The sequence below is a fragment of the Sminthopsis crassicaudata genome, chromosome 2, assembly GCF_048593235.1.
Source record: "Sminthopsis crassicaudata isolate SCR6 chromosome 2, ASM4859323v1, whole genome shotgun sequence".
Classification (NCBI taxonomy): domain Eukaryota; kingdom Metazoa; phylum Chordata; class Mammalia; order Dasyuromorphia; family Dasyuridae; genus Sminthopsis; species Sminthopsis crassicaudata.
The window spans coordinates 642,080,974-642,106,822 of NC_133618.1; the positions used below are offsets into that span (position 1 = coordinate 642,080,974).

The 25,849-nt window shown below is 38.7% G+C and overlaps 1 protein-coding gene across 3 annotated transcripts in view; it reads right to left on the reverse strand.

Annotated features, from left to right (window-relative positions):
• Positions 1-25,849, reverse strand: part of ARID5B (AT-rich interaction domain 5B) — a 210,307-nt gene that overhangs the window by 98,123 nt on the left and 86,335 nt on the right. For all 3 annotated transcript variants that reach the window (XM_074296641.1, XM_074296643.1, XM_074296642.1), the window contains one exon: positions 16,886-17,116. In XM_074296641.1, the coding sequence (XP_074152742.1) occupies positions 16,886-17,116 (231 nt within the window). The remainder of the gene's footprint in view (positions 1-16,885; positions 17,117-25,849) is intronic.

The following is a 25,849-nucleotide window of genomic DNA, read 5'->3' on the forward strand; positions in this document are numbered from 1 at the left end:
ATACCCAGATTCTTTTTGACTGGTCACCTCTTGTGGACATAAAATTCTCTGTAAATAAACTGAGGAGAGATCCCTAAAGAGGGCTGGAAGCTATCCTGCACCGGCATGGAGGCTGGAGAAAATTCACTGAATCCAAAGAGTCGGGCCCTTTGGGGTGGGCAGGAATTGAGTATTAAAAAAGGATGGTTGGATTTAATGTTGCCATTGTGACTTTATGTTCTTCAAGCCCAAAGTTAATTTTAAAGCCGTTCAGTCAACTATTGATTATCTGTACCAACAGAAAGAAGACAAGGATAAGAGAAAAATGCAGACAATCCAGTATCTTATTTTCCCCCACTGGCTCCTCCTTCATTCACAATGGGCTCTTTCCAAAGACCTCTTGAAGAGCAACAGAATGAGTTTCATTTTCTCCTCTTTTCTTCAGGCAATCCTTTGGTGGAAATGTGAAAGGGTTGGGATACAAGCTAAGGAAGTGGCAAGGGCTGAAGGGGGGCAGAGCCCAGGGAAAGGAATCCAAAGGAAGTGGAAGGGCCTAGATATATATAGTCTATATGTGGGGGCCCCCCTTTCCCTGGACAATTTGCATTTTTTGCTTCTTGTGACTGGGCAATAAAAAACTGGCTGCATTCTTGCAAAAAAATGAATTTGAATACTTCTTGTACAGCAAAAAGATTATTTTTAGACTCAAGAATTCTTACACAGAATGAATCTTCCTAAATTACCTCCAGGGGTTAACTATCTAGCCACTCCTTTAAAATACTCTTTCAAAATAAGATAAATGGCTTTCTTTGGCATTTTTACTGATACAAATGTATTTTATCTCAGTTTGCCACACACAACTTGCTTTCTCTAAATAGCCTGTTGTGAACATTATCAGTGAATTTTGCTCAGTGTACAAATATTTTATGTATTACAATGAGTGACAGAATGCAAAACTTGCAAATATTTATTTTTAGACGTATGGGAAAAGAAGCAATTAGAGCCAAAAATGTGAAGAATGAAGAATTCACTTAACAGAAGTGATTACATTGGGCATGCAAATGGTTTTAATATCAACCTTTTATTCCGAGGCTACAAAAAACTATTAGGAAATATCACTTGCAGAAAAAAAAAAAAAAAAAAAGAAAAAGAAAATAGTTTTTCCCCAACTGAAATAATTCAATCACTATAAACAACATCTGGGGGTCATTAATAACTTACTTTGCAGTTGGATTAGTCAAATTACAAAAAAAGATCTGCCTCAAAATTCCAAATATTTCCATTTCTGAAAAAAAGTCAACCCCGAGATTTATATTTAGAATTATGAATACAGTATGTACTACTCCAGTGAGTCTATAAAAGTAAGTTTGTGTATGATGCACACACACACACACACACACACTCTATTATATATTAATCATAACTTCCCCTTTAGCAATGTCCTGTTTTTGTTTTGAGGAAGTTTAAAATCGCAATACTGAGCTCAGTCTGTATACCGGGCGCCTTGTATATAATTTGCATATTTTTCAGACTAGTGAGGATACAACCATAAGCAGCATCTGAGAAGGTTCCAGATTCCACGCTACTACAAAGCCTTTCGTGGCCTCATAACATATTTTGAGAACATGCATAATGCTCACATATTTCAGCCTGAAGATGAAAGCAATAACAAATATCTCTGCTGCAAAACCCACCACATTGAAACACCCTAAATATTTATACTAATGGAGGCTAGAAATAGTATCAAAGAACAATGCCAAAAGATTCCTTGGACTCCCCCCATTAGTCTTTGGGAAAAGTAACGCCCCAAATCCCAGGGTCCTACCATATGGAAAGATCTGCCAGGTGGCTGGGCAAGGTCAGTCTGGGGAAGACTAGAGAGTGGCTAGGAGCAAAAGTCATGGAATACTGTTGTATTTAGGGTAAGTGTGACCACCTAAAAAAGAAATCTATCTCAGAAGTGAAATTTAATCATCTTTAAATCCATGGTTTGAGAGACAGGAACCACACTGTGAGCTTTCAGAAGGAAGGAACCGCACCTAACATCATCTGTCAGGATTTAGCACGCTCTCCTGCACACAGTAGGTACTCAATAAATGTCTGTTGTTGGCAAGAACTTGAGGTTTTTACTGAATTTTCATGGAAAACACTATATGTAGAACAAAATGGAAGGATGTATAATAGAGAGGGAACCAGGCTGGGAGAGTTTGAGCCCTGCTTTAGATACTTCTTTGGGGAGCTGTGAGTTTGCCTCAATTTCTTCATCTGCAAAATGGGAAGAATAATAGCACCTGCCTTTGCAAGGATCAAATGAGATGTGTTGGTAACTTATCCTAGTGCTTAGTACTTATGTCAATATTAGCTATCAAAGCTAATAGCTCTAGGTAATTCTTCATTATAAATTGCAGGGAAATTATCAACCTGCATTGATCAGAAGGGAGAATTACCTTACTGGGGAGTGAGGTCCTTCCTAATTATGTTTTGACGTCCTGTCTCTTATTCTAGTTTTTTGGTAAATTTATCTCATCTAGGAAGATGGTATTGAGGGCACAGCCTGATATGCTCATCTCCATGGCCTTCACTGTGTGACAAACTGTGGACCACATCATATGGATGAATACTTTTTTTTTAAATTAATTTTTATAATTATAACATTTTTTGACAGTACATATGCGTAGGTAATTTTTTTTTTTTTTACAACATTATCCCTTGTACTCCCTTCTGTTCCGAATTTTTTCCCTCCTTCCCTCCACCCCCTCCCCTAGATGGCGGGCATTCCCATACATATTAAATATCTTATAGTATATCCTAGGGACAATATATATGTCCAGAACCGAATTTTATTGTTGTTGTTGCAAAGGAAGAATTGGATTCAGAAGGTAAAAATATAGATGAATGCTTGAATAAGGTGAATTCATTCAACAGCCCAGTGGCTTTAGCTTGAAAACTGAGCCATAATCAACTTCTACCATCTTACATGATGAAGACCAACCCAAGCGTTATGTTCCACCTGTGTCCGGCTAACACACATTAAAGAGATTCTTGGAAAAGCTGCACAAAATTGGGTTTTTGTAAATTGAATCATTTTTCCCCCCTAAGGCTGGGGTTAAGTGACTTGCCCAGGGTCACACAGCCAGGAAGTGTTAAGTGTCTGAGACCACATTTGAACTCGGGTCCTCCTGAATTCAAGGCTGGTGCTCTATCCACTGCGCCCCCTAGCTGCCCCCAAATTGAATCATTTTAAATATACTAGAGGAATTTAATGATAATACCTTTTGAAATGAAAAAAAAAAAAAAAAAAAACCCACTATTTAATTTATTTTTTTTTGTAGATCTAGATTTTTAAATTATCACAAAACTGGGCATATTATTTGATATGAACTTCAATTAATCAACATAACCAGGAAATGTTGTTCCAGGTAGCTTATCCATTGTATCTACTATGATTTACTAAAAGATTCCTTTATTTTAAGCATGGATTCTGAAATTTCCAAAAGTCATGATATATTAGAGATGAAAAAGACTATTGAGGGTGTTTTAATCCAATATCTTCATTTTATAGATAAGAAGACGGACCGCCAATGAGAGTCAAAGGTTTGTTCCCAGCCTCTTAGAAGTAGAATTGACACAGTTCATCCCATAGTACCGGGGTTCATGAGGAAAACCTCATCACCTATTTATGTTAACTAATATATACCATATACATATATATATATAGTATAATATAAATAACTATAGATGCTGACTAATCTACAGAAATCCTGTCTACTGATCACAGCACATCACTTTATAGGCTCACTCATAAAACACAGACATCCAGGAAAAAACAAACCAAACAAAACACCAATCATCCCAGTATTTCTTAATGTGTGTAGACAGAGCCAAACTTTCCATTTTCAAATTGTCATTAAACGGATCAGATCCTCAATGGCCACATTTTTTCCTAACTAAAGCTGGGATGATGCCTTCATCATCCTAACTAAATAAATGTCAGGTGTACTCGTAAAGTTGGGGGGGGGGAAGCGAAAAATTATGCAAACCAGAGCTCTAACAATTAAAAGGTCTTTGTCAGTGGCAACTGAGGCTTTGAACTCTGTATGGGCAAGCTGGGCCTCTCTCTCCAATCCCTGGATGGACAAACTTCTCCTCCATAGATTACTCTGCTATGACTGTGCTTAAGGGTTTCTTCCATGTTGTCCTGGAAGATCTGTTGATGATCTTAGATCCTCTGCTCTTCTAGACATATTGCTCCTCTTTCCATATGATGGACTCTGTTGGGATCCGGTAAGCATCTGAGCTTGCTTCCCATGGAAATTCTCCATTGGCTTTCCTGACTCAATTACTTCCTGTCTGAGCTAAGGCTGAGCCTTGAATTCAAGATATTCTGTCTATCTTATGGCCAAGAGCAATGCTGGGTAATGAAAATCTTCTTTGTATGGTACTTAACACTCTAGAGAACAAATTCAATTCAATGCAATAACCCTGAATAAGTATCTGCTCCAGCAAGCCATTGTTTTTGAAGAGAATTAATTATAATTTCATGTTTTTGCAGAATTTATGATACTAGGATAAATTGTTCTAAATCACAGTAACATGACGATCCCCACAGGCAAGGCTAAAACAACCACAGGTCTGTCAAGATACATGCTGTACCTTAACGCACCAATTTGATGCAGATTGGGTCTGCAGGTTCATCATATAATGGTTATCAACAAAACGTTCAAGTCTCCTAGGTGGAAGTAGCTGGTGTAAGAGGGAAGCTAGCACTGAGTTTCTTTCTCTGTCTCTGTCTCTCTCCCTCTGTCTTTGTCTCTGTCTCTCTCCCCTCCGGCCTTTCTCTTTCTATCTGTCTCCCTCTCTCCTGTCCGTCTCCTCCTACCAATATTCCTTTCCCCTTTCAGTCTAAAAACTCTTGCATTCAAGCTCTAAGCCTTCCCTGAATCATTGGCAGTCCAAGGGTTCTCTACTCCTAAAGTGTTGAACTCAATATGGATACCAGACAGTTTTTGGTTCCCTGTAGCTCAGAACCAGTCTCAGCCTCCCCAGGAACTTTAGGAAGTATAGGAAATCACCACCACCATGGCCTGCCTGAGGGCTGAGAGGAATCATGAACAGGCCTCCAAAAGTATCCTCAGAAACTCTTTCCATCATATTTTTCCTTCTTTAATTGTTGCTAAGAACCACTGATTTGGTTGCCAGTGCCTTCAATCCATGCAAATCTAAGCACCAACCCTCTACCAATGAGTAAAAACGCCTCAGTGGCTTTACTTCGGAAGAGGGGGATGTGATGACTTTGGTGCTAGTCTTTCCCCGGCCAAAAGTGATTCCTGGGGTGAAAAATCACTTGCTCTTGCCAACAAGTAATCCCAGTTGAGTAGGAGGATCACCAAATATCCTTCGAATTGACACAATTCAAATATCCATTGAACATTAGTATGAGACAGGACCTTTAGGAAGAGAGAGGGCCTTTGAGATCATCTCACCCAATCCCTTCATTTTATAAGAGGCTTAGAGAAATGTGAACTATTTGCTCAACATCAAACAACTAGTCAGTAGCAGTCACTCCAAAACTGATAGCCTTTTATGTCAAACTGTTTTTTTCTCTAAGGGTAATCAAGTGTTCTTTATCAACTTCATTTAACATTTGAATGACTGATTGATTTGGCTTTATCAGATATGAGGTTCTAAATCCAAACCCCATGAATATCTGGTGGACTTTTAGTTGGATTTATAAACACCATCATTGATGAGATGGTGAAGGATGGCTCAATGTCTAGTCTCCCTTATTTGGGGACTTCTTTTCCAAACAGATTTCCAAAGTCTACAGAAAAGTCCGAGGAAGATTCGGCCCAACTTGTATGTCATTCTCCCTCCTTTGTTAGAAAGAACCTAATCTTGGGTTGAATGAAGAATGGATCGGTTGGACATCTTCACTATCTTTCTTATGGCTCTTAAGAGATTTCTTATTACAAAGAAATAAAGCTCTCTTGAGTGAGACATTTCCTTTTCTGCAAAAGTCTGCCCCACAGGAACCAAGACCATCTACTCCTTGATGAGAACAAAACAGAAATTTATCTCAAGAACATTTATTCATTAGCTACACTATGAAAAGTTCAATAAAACAACCTGAAAGGTAATGGGGCATCAGAAAGTGCTGGCAGGAGCCAGAAGACCAACAGTTTGTTTTAATGTCAGTTTGATTTTATTTTGCTTAAATGTATGGGATTATGTATATTTTTCTCCACTATATCTAAAATAAAGGCTGAGTTTTTACAGAGATTTACCCCATGCTTGGTTCAATTGCTGGTTAATTGGTGTTTACTATAAATGTTGAGTTTATAATAATGATAGTAAATTTAATAAAAGAATAATTAAGTCAGCAGGGAAACAGCTAAAATATAAAGTCTATACTAAAGGGGCTCTAAACTCTAGGGAAGGAAGGAAGATGGCGAAGTAAAAAAAAAAAAAAAATGATGAGAAAGCCCCTAAAACCCTCCAGAGTTCTTACCAAAGCTAAGGTGATTGTTATGGTTAATTCATAACTTCCACGAGATATTTTTTTGTCACTTGTTGAAATCCCAGCTGACTTTGCTCTCTCACCTTCCACCCTAGGTGGCCTCTATTTATTCTCTGTATCCCCAAAAGGCAACCATGACATTTTAGAAGAAAAGCTTACTATTTTTTCCCAAAGTCTTACATTCTGCCTGCTGATAAAAGTCCCTCAATCCTCTCTGAGAAGATGGGTTATTCCATATTTGTAGCGTGTGGTCCTCATGTGGACTTTGGAGAAATAAGGAACCTTGTTCTGAAGAGAGCTTCACTATGTCTATTCATCAGTCCAGGTCTTGCTATCACCTCCAATACTTATATAGAGACAAGGGGGCCTCCAGATAACTCCAACAGTGTTATGTCCTTGCTGAATATTCTTGCCGTCTTGCTGTTAAGTGAACTCTCCCTCTGTGGAAAATGTTAGTCCATATGTTGTCCCATTTTGCTCCCAATCTGAGTCCATATGATCAGAATAGCCTGAGCCAGGTCTGGACCAGAGCACCATGCAGTAACTTTCCTCACTCTGAGAAACTGGAGATAATTATTCTGAAGAATATAACTATTCTCTTCAAATATATAAAAGGCTAATTTATGGAAGAAGGATTAACCTTAAATGGCTCCATTTGGGCTTAATTGTACAGAGTCTGAGTTGGGTTTTATGGAAAGGAAAATTTTCCTAACAATTAGAACTACCCTACAGAGAGGAATGGGCATCTGGAGAGACAGGAGATCAGACTTCATTGGAGGGTGTCAAACAAAGGCTGGGACAGACAGGTTTTCATGCAACTGCTTCCAGTCCACTTTTCTTTCCGCCATGTCATACTGTGTCCTTGCACAGATAAATATATGACAAATATCTGATAATTCATTGAGAGCGGTAAGTGTTTCTGTTATTATAAGTGGCATGAATATTGCTGATATTGCACCCAATCAAATCCCTCTCCTCACCAGGGAAGCTGGAAGACAGAACTGGAAGAGAGGGAAGATCTCAGCAGGAGGATTTTGTGTCCACAACCAAAGTGAGCACGGAGCCCAGCTGATGGGATCAAGGGCAATGCCAACCAGTGGTGAGATTTCCTGAACAAGCGACACGGTCTTTTTTCATGTCAAGAATTTGGCTACTTGGTCTCCTTTGCAAACTCATTACCAAATCGTAGCAAGCAAAGTTTAATTTGAAAAAGGGAAATGATTTATATGTTGCAGAAATCCAAATGTGACAGAAACAGGAAAGCTTGCCTACATTTCAGTTTTTGAAATTCGACCTATAATTTTTTTATTTAAAAAAAAAAAAAGCTGCCAAGTTGAGCATTCCAACACCTTCTAAGCAGAAAACTGTAGCAAGGGTTAGAAGGACAACATTGGGAAGTCACCCAACTCCAACACACACCAAGTTAGGGGAGACCTGGGTGCCTCCTATTTCCCTTCATGGAGTTCTAGGTATCTTCAGCACTTAAAATGTTGAGCTGAAAGCATTATATGTCTTTGTGACTAGTTCTCAATCACAGCCCATTGATCTTGGGATTAAGAATCCCAAGTTATGATAATTTCTTTTGTCATTTCCGAATCTCTTCCACAGCCAATACAAGCCACTGCCCACCACGTTCTCCCCATATTCTACTATCTAAATTATTCCTGTTTGACTTCATCACATACAAATACACTGAATTCCTTGGATATCCTGACTTCTAAAATCTCTGCCAAAATAGGGCCATTTTCTGGCTTTTTCGGCCCAAATATGTTCTTAAAGCCAAGACGATGTACGTTCACACGTGTGAGCTCATTATTTCCCATGAGTGAATCTTTTCTCCCCTAAAGAAACTCTCTGACCTGGAAAAAGAGTGGTTGCATCTTTCTCTATGACTGTATTGATTAAGAAGAAGGAGAATCAAATTTGTTCTCATTCTCACTCTGCAATTTATTACCTATGTGACTTTAGGTAAGTCATTCTTTCCAGGTCTCAATTTTACTCATCTGTAAAAGGTAGGCTTGGAATAGACAATCTCTACATCCCTACTAAGCACTAGCTCTTGGAGATACTGTGCTCTCCAATATCCTTTCCGTTCCTAAATCTAAGATGCTATAATGCTATTCCTGGAGCCATTGTAGTGCTTCGGGTGATACTAAGTACCTAGTGGAAACGCTCTGTATCCCTGTTGAATAAAAGTGAGTTGCTGCTCAGTGGGATAAAAGGGGCTGCAACTATCCATTAATAGAGGCTCATTTCTAACTAGTAACAATACAAGCTTTCCTCCCTATAGCCCAAGTTACAAAATGCAACCTTAGGAAATGGTTAAAGATGAATGTTAATATGAGAATAAGTATACTTGTTTATCAAAGGGCTTTCTTATGAAAAGGAATACTGTATATTCTTTCTCCACCATGTGACTTCCCCTAGCCTTAATAATTTTGCATGTTAATGTTTTCCAAAGAATCAATTTCTTCTCATGTGCTTTTTTATTGATAAAAATGTCCATTTCTCTCAGCAGAAAGACTATGTTGATCTTCCTAATGTAATGGGATATAACTTTCCTACTTTTCTAGATGAAATGTTTGGTGAAAGATTAGCCAATATAGTCACAAATCCCTTCTTCTGGGGTGAACAAGAGTTTATTGTACCCGAGAGTCCAGATAGTTTTTTAATAAGCCATTGAGTCCATTCTGCTATTAAAAAGTAGTCTGAAACAATTTTAAAATGTTCTTTTGTTTTAAAAAAAAATACAGAGGAGAAAATCCACTCATCCTACTTCCCTACATGCTATATCTATGTAGAAGCTGCAATCACTTAAAAAGCAACTACAGAATTCTCTCCATTAGTAGATATGCTTTGTTTTTACATGCTATAACCCTTTGTCGTGGTATCTCAGCTTCTAAAACTCTGCCAAAAGAGGAGCTTTTTCTGGTTTTCTTGGCTTAATCATATTCTTAAAGCCCAAATGATAAATTACCAATTACATACTTAAGAGAGAAGGCATCTGACTGCATTTTAGAGGCAGTATTTCCTGACTTTCTTCCCTAATCTCTTTGGGCAACACATCCAAAGATAGTGAGACATTCAGAATCACAGGGGCTTGTGATGAAGTTGCGCCCAAAATGTCTGAATTTATATAGGACTTCAAAGAAAAACCAGCGCTGTGTCCTGGCTGGGTTCATTTTCATAACTAGTCTATAACATGCAAGAAAAATTTATTTACTGCTTATCTTTAATTAAAGATAAATTTGAGGGTTTTTTGTTATCTGAAAGATCAGTAAGATAACAACTGGCATGGGTACATTTACAGTGGCCACATTCTTATGAAGAGGGGCCAGGAGTTTGTGATCAAAGAAATATACAGAGACCAAAAAGTATAATTGCTAATAAATTCTCAATGTCTTTAACAAATCATTTACCTTTCCTTTCATTTCTAGTGAATACAGGGGAATATCTGGAGCAGAAGCAGCTAGGGTTAGCTGGTTCCCCATATCCCCTTCTTGTTTTCATAAAAACTCAAGATATTCTTCCTTCCTTTTTTATCTCAATGCATATATTTTCTTCTAATAGGAAAGTGAAAAAGGAGAAACAGCAACTAAGCACCTTCAAAGTGGATTAGAAAAAGTGGGGAAAATTATGTCCCACTTCCCAATTAATATTTTGTTCACAAGTGGAAGAGTTCACAGGTCTTGGGCTACATAAGTTTCTCCTGACAATTGCCTCTGAAGAATCTATCTAATGATGCTTTGAGCCTGAGAGATGGTATTTGCAGGCAAAAATGGAAGGGGGTGTTTATGAACAGGTAGAAATAAATTCTGAAATCCTTATGACCCTTACTTGAGATCACAATGTGGATACCTAGACTAATGAATAAAAGAACAGGCTTACTTTCGACAAAGTTCAAACTTCTTTAAGGTGGAAAGACTTTCCTTTGGCCTACTCCTAGTCTTGGTCAAGAATGACCAACTCGGATAAGCTAAGGGGCCTAGAAAACAGAGACTGGACCTGGAATTAGGAAAAAATACAAGTCTGAATCCTGCCTTACACAATTATTAGATGGGCAAGTCCTTAAGGATCTCAGCCTCAGATTCCCCATCTGGAAAATGAGGGATGATAATATACAGGGGAATTGTGGGATTCAAATAAAATAATATGCATAAAATATTCTGTAAGCCTTAAAGTTCCATATTAATTATTATTGGTAATTATTTATTATTATTTAATTATTAATTATTATTATTACTACTACCACCATTACCACTATCACCATTACTACTCCTACTCCTACTATTACTACCATCATTATTGTTAGCTTTAGAATACAACTTCCTATGCATCTTTCCAATTTAGAAAGACAAAGGAATCCAAACTAATTATACCTTGTGGCCTTTCCTGGAATCTACAAGAAATGGTCTTGCTAGCATTTATGCAAGTTGGGTTCTCTATTAGATCTCAGTGACAGGAGCCAGTACCTTAGAGCAAGCCATTTTTCTCCGGTACCCTGTCCCCCCCCAGCCTTTGTTTAGATTGAACTGTCATCACTTTACACAAGTGAAATCAATCTACATGATATTAAGGTAAACCCTATGCATTACAAGGTGTTGTACATTTTATTGTTCTACTAAGGAAAAAAAAAAGATAAAGGGTTTTGGGGAGGCAATTCCTTCTGCCATAACATACACTCCAACACATTATAAATGACAATGTACATTTCATAAATCAAATGAAGGAAATGTTTGAGCACCTGGGGGTGGACAGAAAGGGGGTCCGATTCTCTGAATTTCTACTACGATAGTGGGGGTAAGGACCGTGAACTGAACTGGTTATAGTTTTTGGGGAAAAAAAAATACTGTCTTAATGGAAGGGATCTTGACTTTGAATTTTGGGGGTGTTTTTATTTTTACCATAGGTTCCTTTGGCCCTCTCTGGTGAAGCCTAAAGACTCGTCACTATCTATAAATGAATCAATAAATAATATAAGATTGCAAAGGAAAACAATTATATTGAAATATGATTATAATTTAAAAAAAATAAACACCACCTCCCAAATCCCCAGGTTAAGAACTCTTGCCTTTAGTTTTCACTTTTACCAACTGTTATGTGATCTCATTTCCTAATGACAAATTTGATAACCAATTTTTTTTTTTTTTTTTTGGCAGGGGGAAGGAGGGGTGGCCTATTTCTTTAGTTTTAAGATAAGCTAATTCTCCAAGCTAAGTAGAGAACACATGAGTTTTTAAGAGTAGAATAACTGAGAGGGCCAAGGAATACAATCTGTTTCCAGATGTTGAGTCTTTTCAATCACCGTTTATTAATACGCCTCAATTTAGGCTTTAGACCCCAGTCTTAGAATCTGTACAAAGCTGTAACCAAGGAATGAACTTGAATAAAACGGAGTCAAGAAAGCAGATGGTCTGCTATCAAAACCCTTCAAGCCTAAAATAACCTTTCCAAAGGAAGGAGGACAGTTAATTAAAACCAAGCTATATTTACTCGATTCTGAATATCTCAATGTAAATAAAACAGAAATCTCAATGGTGCTCTTATGATATTGGACTAAACCACGGCATTTCATTGATCCTCTTTTTCTATTAAAAATTTCTAATCAAACTTCATTAAATGGCTTCAGAAAAATTCATGGAGTTTTATAATAAATAGTTGTAAATCTACATGAATCACATTTACTATTCTATGAAACTCCTTCATTCTGTGGAACACTCTGAAAAAAAGGGGTACACTCTGACAGATATGTTGCATCTACCCATGAGACCTAGATTCCTGAATTAAATAAACAAAGTTGACCTGTTTTTTGAGGGCATGGGGCCAATGAAGCAGTTAGGTTTAAGAAGAGAGAGAAAATCCTATCCAGAGACCAAAGGTTGTCCTTTTGGCCATACTTCCCAGTTCATCAGTCTATTCCCCACTGTTAAAGAGAGGAAGCAGATAAGAGAAGGCAATCTGTAGAAACAAACCCAATTGCCCATCCTCGGGATGATGGGTAGTAGTGTCTTTCTAAAAAAGGTGGAAACAAAATATACCAATCATAACATTGGCAAAAGCCGCCATGATGGGTTGGTAGAAACAACAGGAGGTAGGATGGCAAAGAGTGTTGGATTTGCAGCCAGAAGACCTGGGTTCAACTTCTGTTAACGTCAACTGCCACATGATTACTTCCATGACTTTGGGCAAGTCAAGTAACTGCCAAGCAACTTCACTTCCCCAATATGTAAAATGTCAGGACTGAATGAGACAACAGCCAAGATCCCTTTCAACTTTCTGTCTATGAGGACACTGGTCCAATAGTAAGAAGAGTTAGATTCTAGACCTGGCTTTTTCTCGAGCTAATCTGCCATAGGTACTCTCTGAGCTTCAGTTTCCTTATTTCTAAAATGAGTAGAATACTCCTATTCCTCCCTATTGTTCTTTTTTAAAATAACAAATGAGATAAAATATGTGAAGGCAATTGGCAGGGGATAAAGCTCTGTAAGATGTTATGCACCAAGAAGCTATGTTATTTTAAGGACTGTAAGAAAATACATATTTATATGATACATATTACATAGTATTATATATCATATGTAACATTATATATTTTAATAGATAAAATATAAAACAACTTTCTATCTTATGTAAATATAGCTGGGTGTGTTGGCAAATGCCAACAAAGCAATCCTGGCTACTAAGGCTGGTGGGTTCCCTTGGGATTTCTGAGCCATGGGCTGAATGATCAGCTATCTATACCAAATCCACCAATTGATGGGCCCCCAGATGGGGTGCAGTGAGTGTTAGGTTGCTAAAGGAGGAGGTCAGAAATGGAGCAAGACAAAGCCCCCATGCCAATCTGTATTAGCCAGAGTGATTTGTGAGTGGCCCTTTTGCCCTTCCAAGCCAGGTGAAATAGGGAGACCTAGGCTTTGTAAAAATAACTATACATCTATCTATCCATTCATTATATATTTACATAATATATGTTATTTAAATTATACATAATATATTCAAATAATATAAATAACACATGAATGTGTCATGATATAATTAATATAATATAGAAAATAAACACACTTGTATAATACATTTTCCCCAATAAACTTTTCCATGACCAATTCATATCCAACCACAAATATTTCCATGACTCTTCTGGCTCACACCTTAATTCTATTTCTCCCTCCTCTAAACCCCCATAGCATCTTTTGTCTGTATTGTTCACCTGATGCTTAATTATATACTTCCCTGTGTGCATATTGTCAATTAGCAATTAGCCTTTGGGAGTGAGTGACTCTGTGTGTGTGTGTGTGTGTGTGTGTGTGTGTGTGTGTGTGTGTGTGTGTGTGTGTGTGTGTGTGTGTGAGAGAGAGAGAGAGAGAGAGAGAGAGAGAGAGAGAGAGAGAGAGAGAGAGAGAGAGAGAGAGAGAGAGAGAGAGAACAACGAGACAGAAACAGAGACAGAGAGACAAATGGAGAAAGAGACACAGAAAGACAGAGACAGAGAGACAGACAGAAAGAGAGAGATCAGAGACAGAGACAAATGGAGACAGAGATCAGAGACAGAAAGACAGAGATCAGAGACAGAGAGACAAATGGAGAAAGAGATACAGAGAAAGAGAGAGAGAGAGAGAGAGAGAGAGAGAGAGAGAGAGAGAGAGAGAGAGAGAGAGAGAGAGAGAGAGAGAGAGAGAGAGAGAGACAAATGCAGAAAGAGAGAATTCCTGTCTTCCCAAGCAGACTAAAAGCTCCTCAGACATAGGGAACTGGCTTTATACCACTCTCCCCCACAGCACCTAACAGAGAGCTCAGCCCGTAGCAAGGGCTCAGGAAATATTGGTTGATTAAATAAACATTTGTTAGAACTAGGAAAACAGACACTGTCCTTACAATGGGGAACTGAGAGGTATTCTACAAACACTTACACATTTCATATGTCAAAGGTGTAGCTACTAAGTACCATATACTTTTTGCCATCAGGTATCCTATTCATCCACCAGGTGATATGGCTAATAAAATTTGATTTTCACAGCACAGGCAAATTGTTACCTAAATTACATCTGACCAATTACTGAAGCAACCAGACGTGTGGTACAGAATATATATACTGTGCAACAAATTCATCTGTGAACCCCCTGGCACTTTGGGTAATCAAACAGAAGTGTTTCAGTCATCTGGCAGTGTTTAATATTAGTAACATTTGTTTAATGCTAGTCACTAATTAAATTTATGTCCTTCTACCAACTGCTAGTTGTGGGGAGGAATCGTAGCCATACATTTTCACCAACTCCTTCAGCCTGTAGCTCCCTGGCAAGACCAGAAGATTTAAAAATATATTCTTTGGAAACTTAATGTGCATTCCACAGGGGGAAGGGAAGACAGGTAATCTCAAAGTTTCCAAAATTAAGAAATGGTTTGAAAAAAAAAATTCCCTAGAAAATTTGCTATTTGCCTCACAGCACACTATGGGAATTTCAAAAGCATTCCATTCCAGAAACATCTAGGGCTCTAATTATTATGGCCAGATATCCCAGAAGCTCTTTAAAGGCGCCCTCAATAAAGAAAGTTAGTATTGCAAAAGACAGCTTCCACTTTAAGAGGCCTGGGAAGAAAAACAACATTAAAATAAACTGTGTCACCAGGAGATTCAAGAAATCATGGCTTCAAAAAGTCAGAGGCACAGGCTTGGAAAGAAACATTTTCAATGGATTTAGTAACTCGAACAGCCATCTTGATCACTGTTGAATTGTTAAATTCTCAAATTACAGAAGAATCTTAATGGTAAGAGCTTTGAAACTCAATGACTAATAACTCTTAAATTAGCCCCAAAGGTTAAAACCTTTTTTTTTTTTTTCATTGCAATACATTGTGAAATTCTAATTTCAAATGCTCTCAAACAAGAGGGAAAGAATTCTTTCAGTTTTATTTTGTGTCAGTAAATTAGAGGCCTCAGTAGGGTGGTGGGGGTTGGGGAGGGTGGTTTGAGGGGCCAAAGCAGGGAAGCTCAGAGGAGGACTGAAAAGAGGGATAGAAGCATGTGCATGCACCCATGCACATGCACGCACACATGCACGTTTATCTAGTTAAATACAAATTTTATTTCCAAGATATTCTAGAAACATCTACCATTTATTATTATGAGCAGATGTATTTGTACTGAAATGTTCACATATCTTTGCTTTACATACCGGGAAAGGGAATGGGGAAGTGATATAGTCTTCTTCCCTTTTTTCTAGTCAGTATTTGCCTTTTAAAGACTGGGAGGGATTGGATGGTCTTATGGATTCCAGAGGTAAAATGATAGCTAACAACATGGCTTCAGGCTGTTCACAGGCTTTAGGGTTCCAGAGCACACTGACCTAATCATGGCCTATCCCTCCATCTCTTCAACTTCTACCAGAGGGGATGCTGGGATACTGGGGGTTAGCTCAATGAAGCCTCTTGGTGAAATTATAAGAATGATCACTGTGGCTATATACATCACAACGAACCGCCCTATAACTGGATGCCCATTTGAGGGAACCAAGTCAAGGACACAGAACAAGTCACAGGATGGTGTAAGCAACAATTTAGAACCCTACAATATTTGGGGCCTGGATGATAAGGGGGGGGTGTGTGTTAAAAACATGTCAAAACTTGTACTTCAAAGGCAGTGGAAATTCTGAGTCAAAAAACTTGAGTTCAGAATCCTACCTTTGATACTTATTATCTGCATGGCCTTGGCAAAATTGTTTATCCACCTCCAGGCTTTAGCTGTTAAACGGGGCGTGGGGGGAGAATTTGGACTCAATGGTTGCTAAGATCTCTTCCATCCTAAGCAAGCAAAAAATGTCCAAAATGGTGCTCTGAAATGTCAATAGTGGACATCTCATTCTATCTGAATAATGACAATGAAAGACACACAATGACTCATAGTTACCGAGTGATTCGTGAGGAAAAAAACCAATACACCAAAGACAATCCCGACATGTCTGCTGGTCCACAACAGAACCACGATATAGTCTTGCACCACAATGAGAGGTGAGTGACCATTAAGGAAAAACAATACCCCAACAACTCAAGTTCGTTTAACAGGAAGCTTTCTGACTTTTAGCTCTTTCCCAAAGTCCAATTTCAAGGTCTAACAAGCAGCTTCATGCTGTATATGCTCAACAACTTGTCTGTAGACTCGAAATAATAACCCCTTTGCCTATGGTAAACAGAGGTTGTGAGACACCCGAACACACGTAAGAATCCACAGCCAACTCTCGTTTGCCACGGTAATTGGGTGGAAACAGCAGACGTGAAAATGAGCGGCGTTCACCATCACTGCTCTTTTTAGGAGTCATAAATAATTCGAAAGAAAGAAGAAAAAAGTTTCGCATGGGAAACAAAAAAAAAAAAAAAAAAAAAAAGAGAAAGACTTACCAAATTCATCACATATACTCTCATTTTCTATAAGAGTTGGGTGGTCAAAAGTGTCCCGACAGTAAAGGATCTGTGGATTCTTACTGACCACGGCAATTCCACCCAGGGCCAAGACAAACTGGTCTGTTAGCACTGATGACGGTTTGTCTTGAATACGTTTCAGCATGGAACGGTAGCGACAATACTGGGGATAGCTGAGGACAATCACATTGGAATCTTCATCATCCTCACCTAGAAAGACAAGAAAAGACCTCGATTACACTCCATCTTCACATGGAGAAGGCCGTTCATGCAATAACCAACACGTGATCACAAGACATTTTCGATCTCCAGCTTGTGTTTTCTATGAGGTGTGAAATACAGCAATGAGACATCTCGTCTCACTCCTCATTCATCAGATCCCACAGCTCACGCCTCTTCCCTCCCTCCACAGGTCCATCAGGCACATGGGCTTCTTCTCAGCTTTCTATGGCCTTAAATATTATCATCACTACGATCCCCTCCCCTGACTCTCTCCCATGCTAGTCACCCCCAGCTAGTCGCGCTTTTTCTTCCCCTTTCCCAATGTTCCCCGAATCCTCCAAATCCATCTGGCAACTTGGCAAACCGAAGGGAACCCTGCTGAGAAGTAGATCCCAAGAGCCCTTGTTAAAGGACTCAATCAGAACCAACTTGAGTCTGATGAAAATGCTTCAGCGACTTTAATGAAGCCCGTTCTTGATGTTCTGGATGCCTGTTTACACCTTGCTATATTTAGCACCCATTCACCAAATGGAGCTCTTCATGGATAAGTCCATCATCTTAAACTTTATAAATGACACACAATCCATCCTTTTTTTGACTCTTGCCAGATTGGGCATCCCAGGGCCCCATTCGCTGCGGCATTCTACAAACCCACCGTCGGGACTGCTATAACCAATTCCCAGATATGTCCCTTATTTTTCCAAAGGGAAAAATAGCTGAAGGCCTTACCATGCTGTAGGGATTTGTACAAGACAGTTGTTAAGGATACCGACACTATTATGGCCATCTGGTAACCAGTGGGAAACGTATTAGGAAGGAGAGGATATAATGATAGAACATCCTCAGTACCAATAGGTACGGATGTGACCTTTTCAGATAAGAGGCTAATACCCAGATGTATTTCTATTTATGTTCATTTAGCTCTTCGGGCTGCTTGTTTCTCCTCGAATGGAGATGCTTCACGGCTTGCAAGATGACATCTTTTTACAGTTTACATTTCTTAGCCTCCTGCTTAGTTTGTGGGTAGCCACTTCTTCAGCTGGCACACTTAATTAAAAGGAAATATGTTTACATTGAAGGAAAGTTCCAAAATTAGAAGCCATTTTTAAAGACGATAGAGTGTGTCTCCCAAGACATGCTAATTTGAGATTTTTAAAGCAGACCAGAAATAGTTTCATGCTTTTGGGTAAAGTAGGTACTTCCTATAGAGTTAAAGCTCTTACGGAATATTAAGTGTGAACATCCACCAGTCTTTGTCAAAACTCAAGAGTACCTAAGCACCATCTAAACAGGCAACGCAAAGCTGCAATTGGACTATTATAATTCTCCACGCAAGAAGAAATTTCAGATAAGAGAGGGGCTGAGCTCTGATGGTTTGCCCGGGAGCCAGGAAATTCTAAAATCCCAACTGAGGTTCAGCAATGGCTTTCATTGGTATTGAGTGAGTTGTCTTGTGGCTGCCTCAGTCACCCTAGATCACGGCATCGTGGATTGTAGGAAGAAGGCAACTGATTCCAACCCTCTTATTTTATAAATGAAGAAACTGAGGATGAAAGTTGGAAGATAAAGATAATAGCACTTAATGACTTAAGAAGAGAAGAAAGAAGCCTTTGGTGTCATTCCTTAATGAAGAAATTCATGTGATCCCTTTGGACTTTCATGCTCACAACTCTTATTCCCCAGCCTTATTCCTCCATTACTCAATGATCTTTTCCCTTGACACTGGGATCTCCTCACAAAATACTTCCAATGCTCTCTTTACTCCCTCCTCACTCCCTCCTTTTACACTCAATGAACTTCTTGCAGATATATATATATATATATATATATCTTTTCTGACTTCATATATATTTTTCTGACTATATATATATATATATATATATAAATAATCTTTTCTGAGTTCTTCCATAACATTTTTATCATATTATCATAATCAAATTGCCACAGTAAGAGTGAGATCAGGATAGGTAACTGAAGACCATATTTTATTCTTCCCCCTCATTATTTTACAGATGAGGATATAGGGCCCAGAGAGACAGTGATTTGCCCAGTAGCTGTGCCAGCATCAAAATCTGGGTCTTTCTTCCACTTTATTTGTGGACTTCTCTGATCCCTTCAAGAAGACATCAACCCTTTGGTTGTTACGAATGTTAGGAACTCTTTGGGATTAGGAATTAAGTCATTTAATATCTTTCCAGCCCCCATGCCTTGAAATTCCATGAATATCCTTTCTTTATTTAAACAATTCCTGGAATTTCACCTCTTCCATGAAGTCCTTCTTGATTAACCAAAACTCAGTCAATGCCCTTTTAACTGAAACATGCAGAGACTCATTCTCCATTTGCCCAGCAATCTATAACAGTTGCTCATATTGTAATGCTTTGTACTTTTATGAATTCAGCACATTTTCATTTACTCCAGGTGCTTGGTTGATCACCAAATCACAGAGTCTCAATATTACAGGGGGACTGGGATACCACACTGGGCAACCTGTGCCTGAAGGTGTCCTTGGTATCCCAGTTCACTATCTCACCCAAGAGCCGCCCATCCTCTCCCAAACAACCCATTTTCTCATGGGACAGCTCTAACTGTGAGCAAGTTTCTCCTTGCTTATTCAGTTGTCTATGTGTCTTCCTACCATCATGGCTCTTGGACCAAAAGCTCCTGCCAAAACGAGGTAGCACAAATGTGAATGAAGGGTCAGGAGTGTTTCATGATGTTCACAGCGAGGACAGTGGTTCCTGATTAGTTAGAGCTAAGAACAACTCATTGCATGGAAAGCTGCAGAGAACAACCAGCTGTGGAACAGAATTTCCCATGGGTTTTGGTAATGGCTCCCTTACTACCTCCAGGATCAAATATCAATCCTCTGTTTGGAATGCCAACTTTTCAGAATCTAACCTATTCTTACCTTGCCAGCCTTATTATACTATCCTCCCTTCTATATACTCTAATATCCATCTACACTCACCCCCCTGTAAGGCTTCCATGCCTTTGCATTGGCTGTCTCCAATGTCTCCAATGCTCTGCCCTCTCATCTCCATTTCTAGGTTACTTCAAGACTCAGTTCAAATCCCACCATCTTCAGGAAGCCTTTCTGTCCCCCTTCTCTCCTGATGAGATTACCTTCTGTCTACTCCATTCCCATTTTCCATTTGTATGTTTCTTGTTGGTACCTACTTATTCCCCATTGTCCCCTCCATTAGGGTGTAAGCTCTTTGAGAGCAGGGGCTATCTTGGTCTTTTCTTTGTATTCCCAGTAATAGTACAGTGCTTGAAACATGGAAAGTGCCTAATCAATGCATATTGATTGTTGAGTACCAACCCATATTTCTTTTCTTGTTTTTTTAATAATTTTATTTATTTATTTTTTTCCTGCAACCCATATTTCTTTTTTTTTTCTTTTCTTTCTTTCTTTTTTTTTTTTGCTGAGGCAATTGGAGTTAAGTGACTTGCCCAGGGTCACACAGCTAGGAAGTGTTAAGTGTCTGAGACCAGTTTTGAACTCAGGTCCTCCTGACTTCAGGGCTGGTGCTCTATCCACTGTACTACTTAGCTGCCCCTGCAACCCATATTTCTAAACAAAGGCTTTCCCATCCTCTAACAAATCCAATGGTACCTTTCCAGCATTAGGTCTGGGATTCAACAAGTCTATAAATGGGTGACAATCATTGATCAGAATTATTCTCCACCTCCAGCAAAGTCACGTGATGCCGAAACAACTGGTTCACAGATGGAAAGAATTAAATCAACTGGTTGTTTTATCGACAAGATTTCATCAACAACCTTGTCGGACTGATTTCTGAGCCCAGAGAACTGATCAGAGGGTTGGCACCGTACGGACAAAGCAAAGTTCAAGTCTGACAAGCCTTCTTCCTAATGAGTCCTTCCCCAAAGGGGGTTCTCATGAATTTCTCAAACCACCAAACGAGATGCCAAACCCCACTGGCTCCCCAGAAAATCGAAGAGTTAGCCCTCCGGGCAGGCGTAAGGCCCAGAAGTAAGGGCCACTATTTGGTCATTTCTTTGTGGAGTGAAGAGAAACATTTGTTCGACCTGGTGGGAAGAGGAAGGAAACTATTTATGACTACGCATGGGAATCTACCAATTTATAAATAAAATAAATTTGGGGGTCAGGGTAGAATGAAGAAGGGTTCATGGATGGTCTCAAAGCTCTCTTCCGATTCTAAAATTCTACGACTCCATGATTTTACCATAAGTCTTTATATTAAACTAACTTCCTCCTGACTGGATACTAAGAACCTTTAAAAACCTGACACAGCATCTTGACTGGGCACAAAGGGAAAAACTCTTGAGAGAATTTTTCTCATATAAATTCCAAGCCCCTTGTTTACCAAATTACTTTTTCTTACTCATACGAATCATATATATGCATATATGCATGTTTATGTACACATAACAAACAAACACTTTGGTGCAAAGTTAGCCATGCAACAAGGCCTGCCAACAAATGCTCTGCCGTGCATTTTTCCCCTTTCCAATTCATAATGGGGCCAACAGATAAATCTAAGAATGAATAAAGAATGGATAAATTGCACATTTGTTTAGTGAAAGACAAACAAAGTGTTCCTGGAACAGAGATTTTCTTTCAACCACACCCACATATGAAAAGAAATCAAAGCACTACTTTAACAAAATACAGGCCTGAGAAAAAGAAGTTTTCTTCTCCCAACTCCAGTAGGTCACCCTTACATGAGCTGTGTATAATATTATTCTACTTTTTAGTCAACAGAAAATAATCAATGAGGAGTCGCTGGCACTGATGAAAATTTGAAATGAATATAATCATGAGTTCCTTGTAAGGTAACAATCCACTCTCTAGTTAACAATCTGCTTTCTCCCATGTCCACTCTTCTTCCCCCACTCCCCGTCTGCATCTGTCTGTTTTTAAAAAAGGAATTATTGCTTGTGAAGAGGAGATACAAAATCGCTAAATCTTGTTTTAACTGCAATAAAAAAAAGAATTTTACTTATTAAAAGTTAATACCTAAAGTACACTACTTGTAAATGCTCAACCAAAATTACTCTAATCCCGGGCTTATATCATAATTACACGTTTTGTTAACCTCTCTCGATGTCAATTTTTCATTTATTTATATATTTTCAAAGTTCAAAACAGAATTCCATAGAGAAACTGTAATTACATCGGGAGACTCCACCCATGCTTTTCAAACAGTAACTGTATACCAGGGCTTAATTCACATGGCTGGGCTGGGGGAGTGGGAGGTGGGAGGGGGGGGACAGGGTAAGAGCAGGCATTCAGGCTGAATAGCGTGTTGCTCAAGTTGTCTTTGTGAGAGGGGAGATGCATGAAATAGCAAACACAATGACTTAATGAGGCACTGACTTCCAAACATCCATAATGCTATTTTTTTTTTTTAATAGCAAAAGCTGGCCAAATGTAGAGTGGCTGAAAACATGATTTCCTGAGGAGAGATCTGCTTCCATACCTTCCAAAATGATTCCGAAATGCAACTTATTTTTTTTTTATTCTTGGGGTTAGGGAGATTGGGGAAGGGAGGGGGTGTGAAGAATCGAAGGGAGACTGCTTGTTTCTGAAACATTATACTATTATAGTTACTGCTAACCACCATAATCTACTTCGAACATCAGTTAAGTTTTTTTTTTTAACTTAAAAAAAAAAAAATAAAAAAGCTTCAGCCAGGATTTTATAGAGCCTGATGGAAAAAGTATGCATGTTCCTTCCTGCACCTAATTACCTCAACTGAGAAATCTGCCAAGAATCCGACCCTTTAGTTGTCTTAATCGTATTAGGGTGAAGGCATTTGGATGCCAATAGAAACAAACATTTAGGGATTTTTCACTTAAAAGATTCCAAATATGTATTAAAGCTGTGCTCGAAACACAACGTCCCCACAGCTTCAAAGACAACAGAGAGTGATTTTTAAAAGAGCAAAGCCGAATTTGCTCGTGTTATAAAACTTAATGTCTAGTTTCAGGCCAATTGAAGTAAAATCGTGTCGATATGAACTCCTCTCTCGGTGATTTATGCCGCCTTCTGTTAGTTTATTACATTAGACATTCCTTTCTCAACGCTTTATACTTTTTCCTGTGCTCCTAGCAACCAGCTAGGAGAAGAGGCAGCAACTTTATATACCTGGCTCCCCTCCAGTTTTTGCTGCTATTGATAATTATATTGAAGTTTTCATTTAATTGCTGCTCTGTTGTGACACCGAATATTTGTCATAATTAGGCGTTTCCTATTTTCTGTCCATTCATTTCTGATATTACTGAAAATGAAGACCGAATCCAGAAAACAAAAAGCAGAACAATAACACAGATAAGAGGAGCTACAGCTGTTACCATCATTACCAACACAGTAACGTGTGGCAGGGAAAAAAAAAAAAAAATTCTGAATATAATTTCTCGGAAGGTAATTTTCCTTTCAGTCTAAGTACTCTTATTCATCTTACAGTTACTCAATGATTTCCTGTTCTAATTACAAGACATTATACAGAAAGACGTTTGTAAAAGGCAAATACACCAGAGCAACACAGCTAAATAGCCTGAATTGGTTGGAAGTGTTTAAAATTCCAAATTTGTTCATCAACTTTATCAATTCTTGGTTACAGTTCTGTGTCATGTGTCCTACCACATGTCTAAACCTCTCTCAAGGCAGTCAAGTTAGTGCTACATCAAAGGGGAAAATACACTTGCAGTTAAACTGTTAAGAGAGGAGGGGAAAAAAAAAAAAAAAAAAAAAAAGATCAGTTATTTTTTCTCACCAAAGCTGTTAAATTGGAGGCAGGCCAAGACAAGGAGTGGAAAATAATTTTTTTTTTTTTTTTTATAAAAGCAAAATGCTTGATTAAAAGAAAAGAAAGAGCAAGATTCCACTCGGAATCTAAATGAATACGGCACAAACGATTTCATAAAAACATGCTGTGACGTAAATTACACATCAGCATTGGACTGTTGTGGTTATTTTGAGAAATGGTTTGTACTGTAAGTCAGCTGGTTCTGCCCCACCCTTAATAGTTTTGTAATTCTCTACACAGCAAGTGAGTGGAGCAGTCCTGAAATTGCTAAGAAAGAAAACAGACATCGCCATATAGAGTTGGCAATAAAAAGATAATGTACTTTTAACATAACAGAACAAGAAGATTGGTTTTATTAACTAAAAAACTACTTTAAATGGTCCCCAGCTTGCCATTTGTTTTGATAAATGGGAACACAGATCTTCCTAAGATAAGCAACAGAAACAACACTAGGGAACTTTAAAAAGTGGGAAAATGGATTAGTGTAAGGACAGCAAATTAAGCAAGAAAAATTCCAAATGCATAGTAAAAATAAATTAAGATTCAAGGCTCTGAACAGGCCTGATCTTTAAAAATAGGCCTTTTAGGGAAAAATTTAAAAAAAAAAAACTTTTAAGTGTTTTAGGCCACACTAAGGCAAAGAGCTGGGCACAGAGGGACGGGCGGACAGAATGTCCTATCTGTAACCTGTGAGTCCATTTCAGAAATCCGGAGAGAGAGAGAGAAAAGGAAGGTGACAGAAGAGTAACAGCTATGACATCATCTCTCGGAATCCACTGAAGAAATATGGGCTTTCTAAAGTAGAGAGGTTCTAGTTTTCTCTATAGTTCACTTCTATGAAATTGAAAGTCTATATCAAAAAGTGCACAAGTCATTGGAGGGTCCATTAGTGAGAATATATGAGCTGGCAAAAAAAGGCAAAAACAGACCAGAGAGTCACAACTGGAGGAGACTTTTGAAATCTACTTTGATACACGTCCTCCCGTGTGGATTATATCAGTCTTTCTTCTTCCTCTCCCCCCCCCCAAAAAAAAAATCTTTCCCCACCTGTTCATATCCTAATTCCCAAGAAGAAGAAAAAAATATACATGTGTGTATATACATATATACACACATATTCCCATGTCTCTCACTTAACGCACTTCATTAATGCCTGGAGGACACAATACTGTCAACTATTATCAGCCATTTATTCCTTAGTGTGAATATATTTTGGATTATTTCTCAGTAGGTTTGATAATTAAAGAGAAACAGGGCACGGTGGAAGGGAACGGAGGAGGCAAGAAGCTAGTGAGAGCAGCAACCAGGTCACCCAACTAAGAAACTTATTGTTTCTTAGGGAGGAGTGAGGGGAAGGGTCTCAGCTGCTTCACGATCAAATAAAAGGCACACATTGGAAACCATGGAAACTTAGGCTTCTTTTTAATGATCCACAAATTAAATCTAGAATGTTTCTGGTAACCTAACTGGCCCTCTAGGTGAGGGTGTCTCCCAGGAGAGAATGAAAATTTCTGTACACGAATCCACTCAGTGCTAGGTATACAGGAGGTGTTTAATAAATCCTTCCTACTTGATGGAAGGCATGGATTACTTCTTTTTTTTTTTTTTTGGCCTTTCTATCCCCACTCCTAGAGAGTCTGGCACATAGTAAATGACTGATGATAAATGCTCATCGAGGGGCAGAATCCATGCCAAGAAGATAAGGGGCTCCGCATTTAATTTGATCTGCTATCAGGAACGTAACCTGGCTGCCCTAAGCTGCTACTGAGCAATATAAGACACTGTGGCGATCTTTATTGAAGGTGATCCAGCATTCCCTTCCCTTCCCTTCTGTTACATCTCTGCATTTCATTCCAGAAGTTTCAAATGAAAGGAAAAAGGGGTTCGTATGATTGGGAGTTAGAAGGGGAGGGGTGTTTAC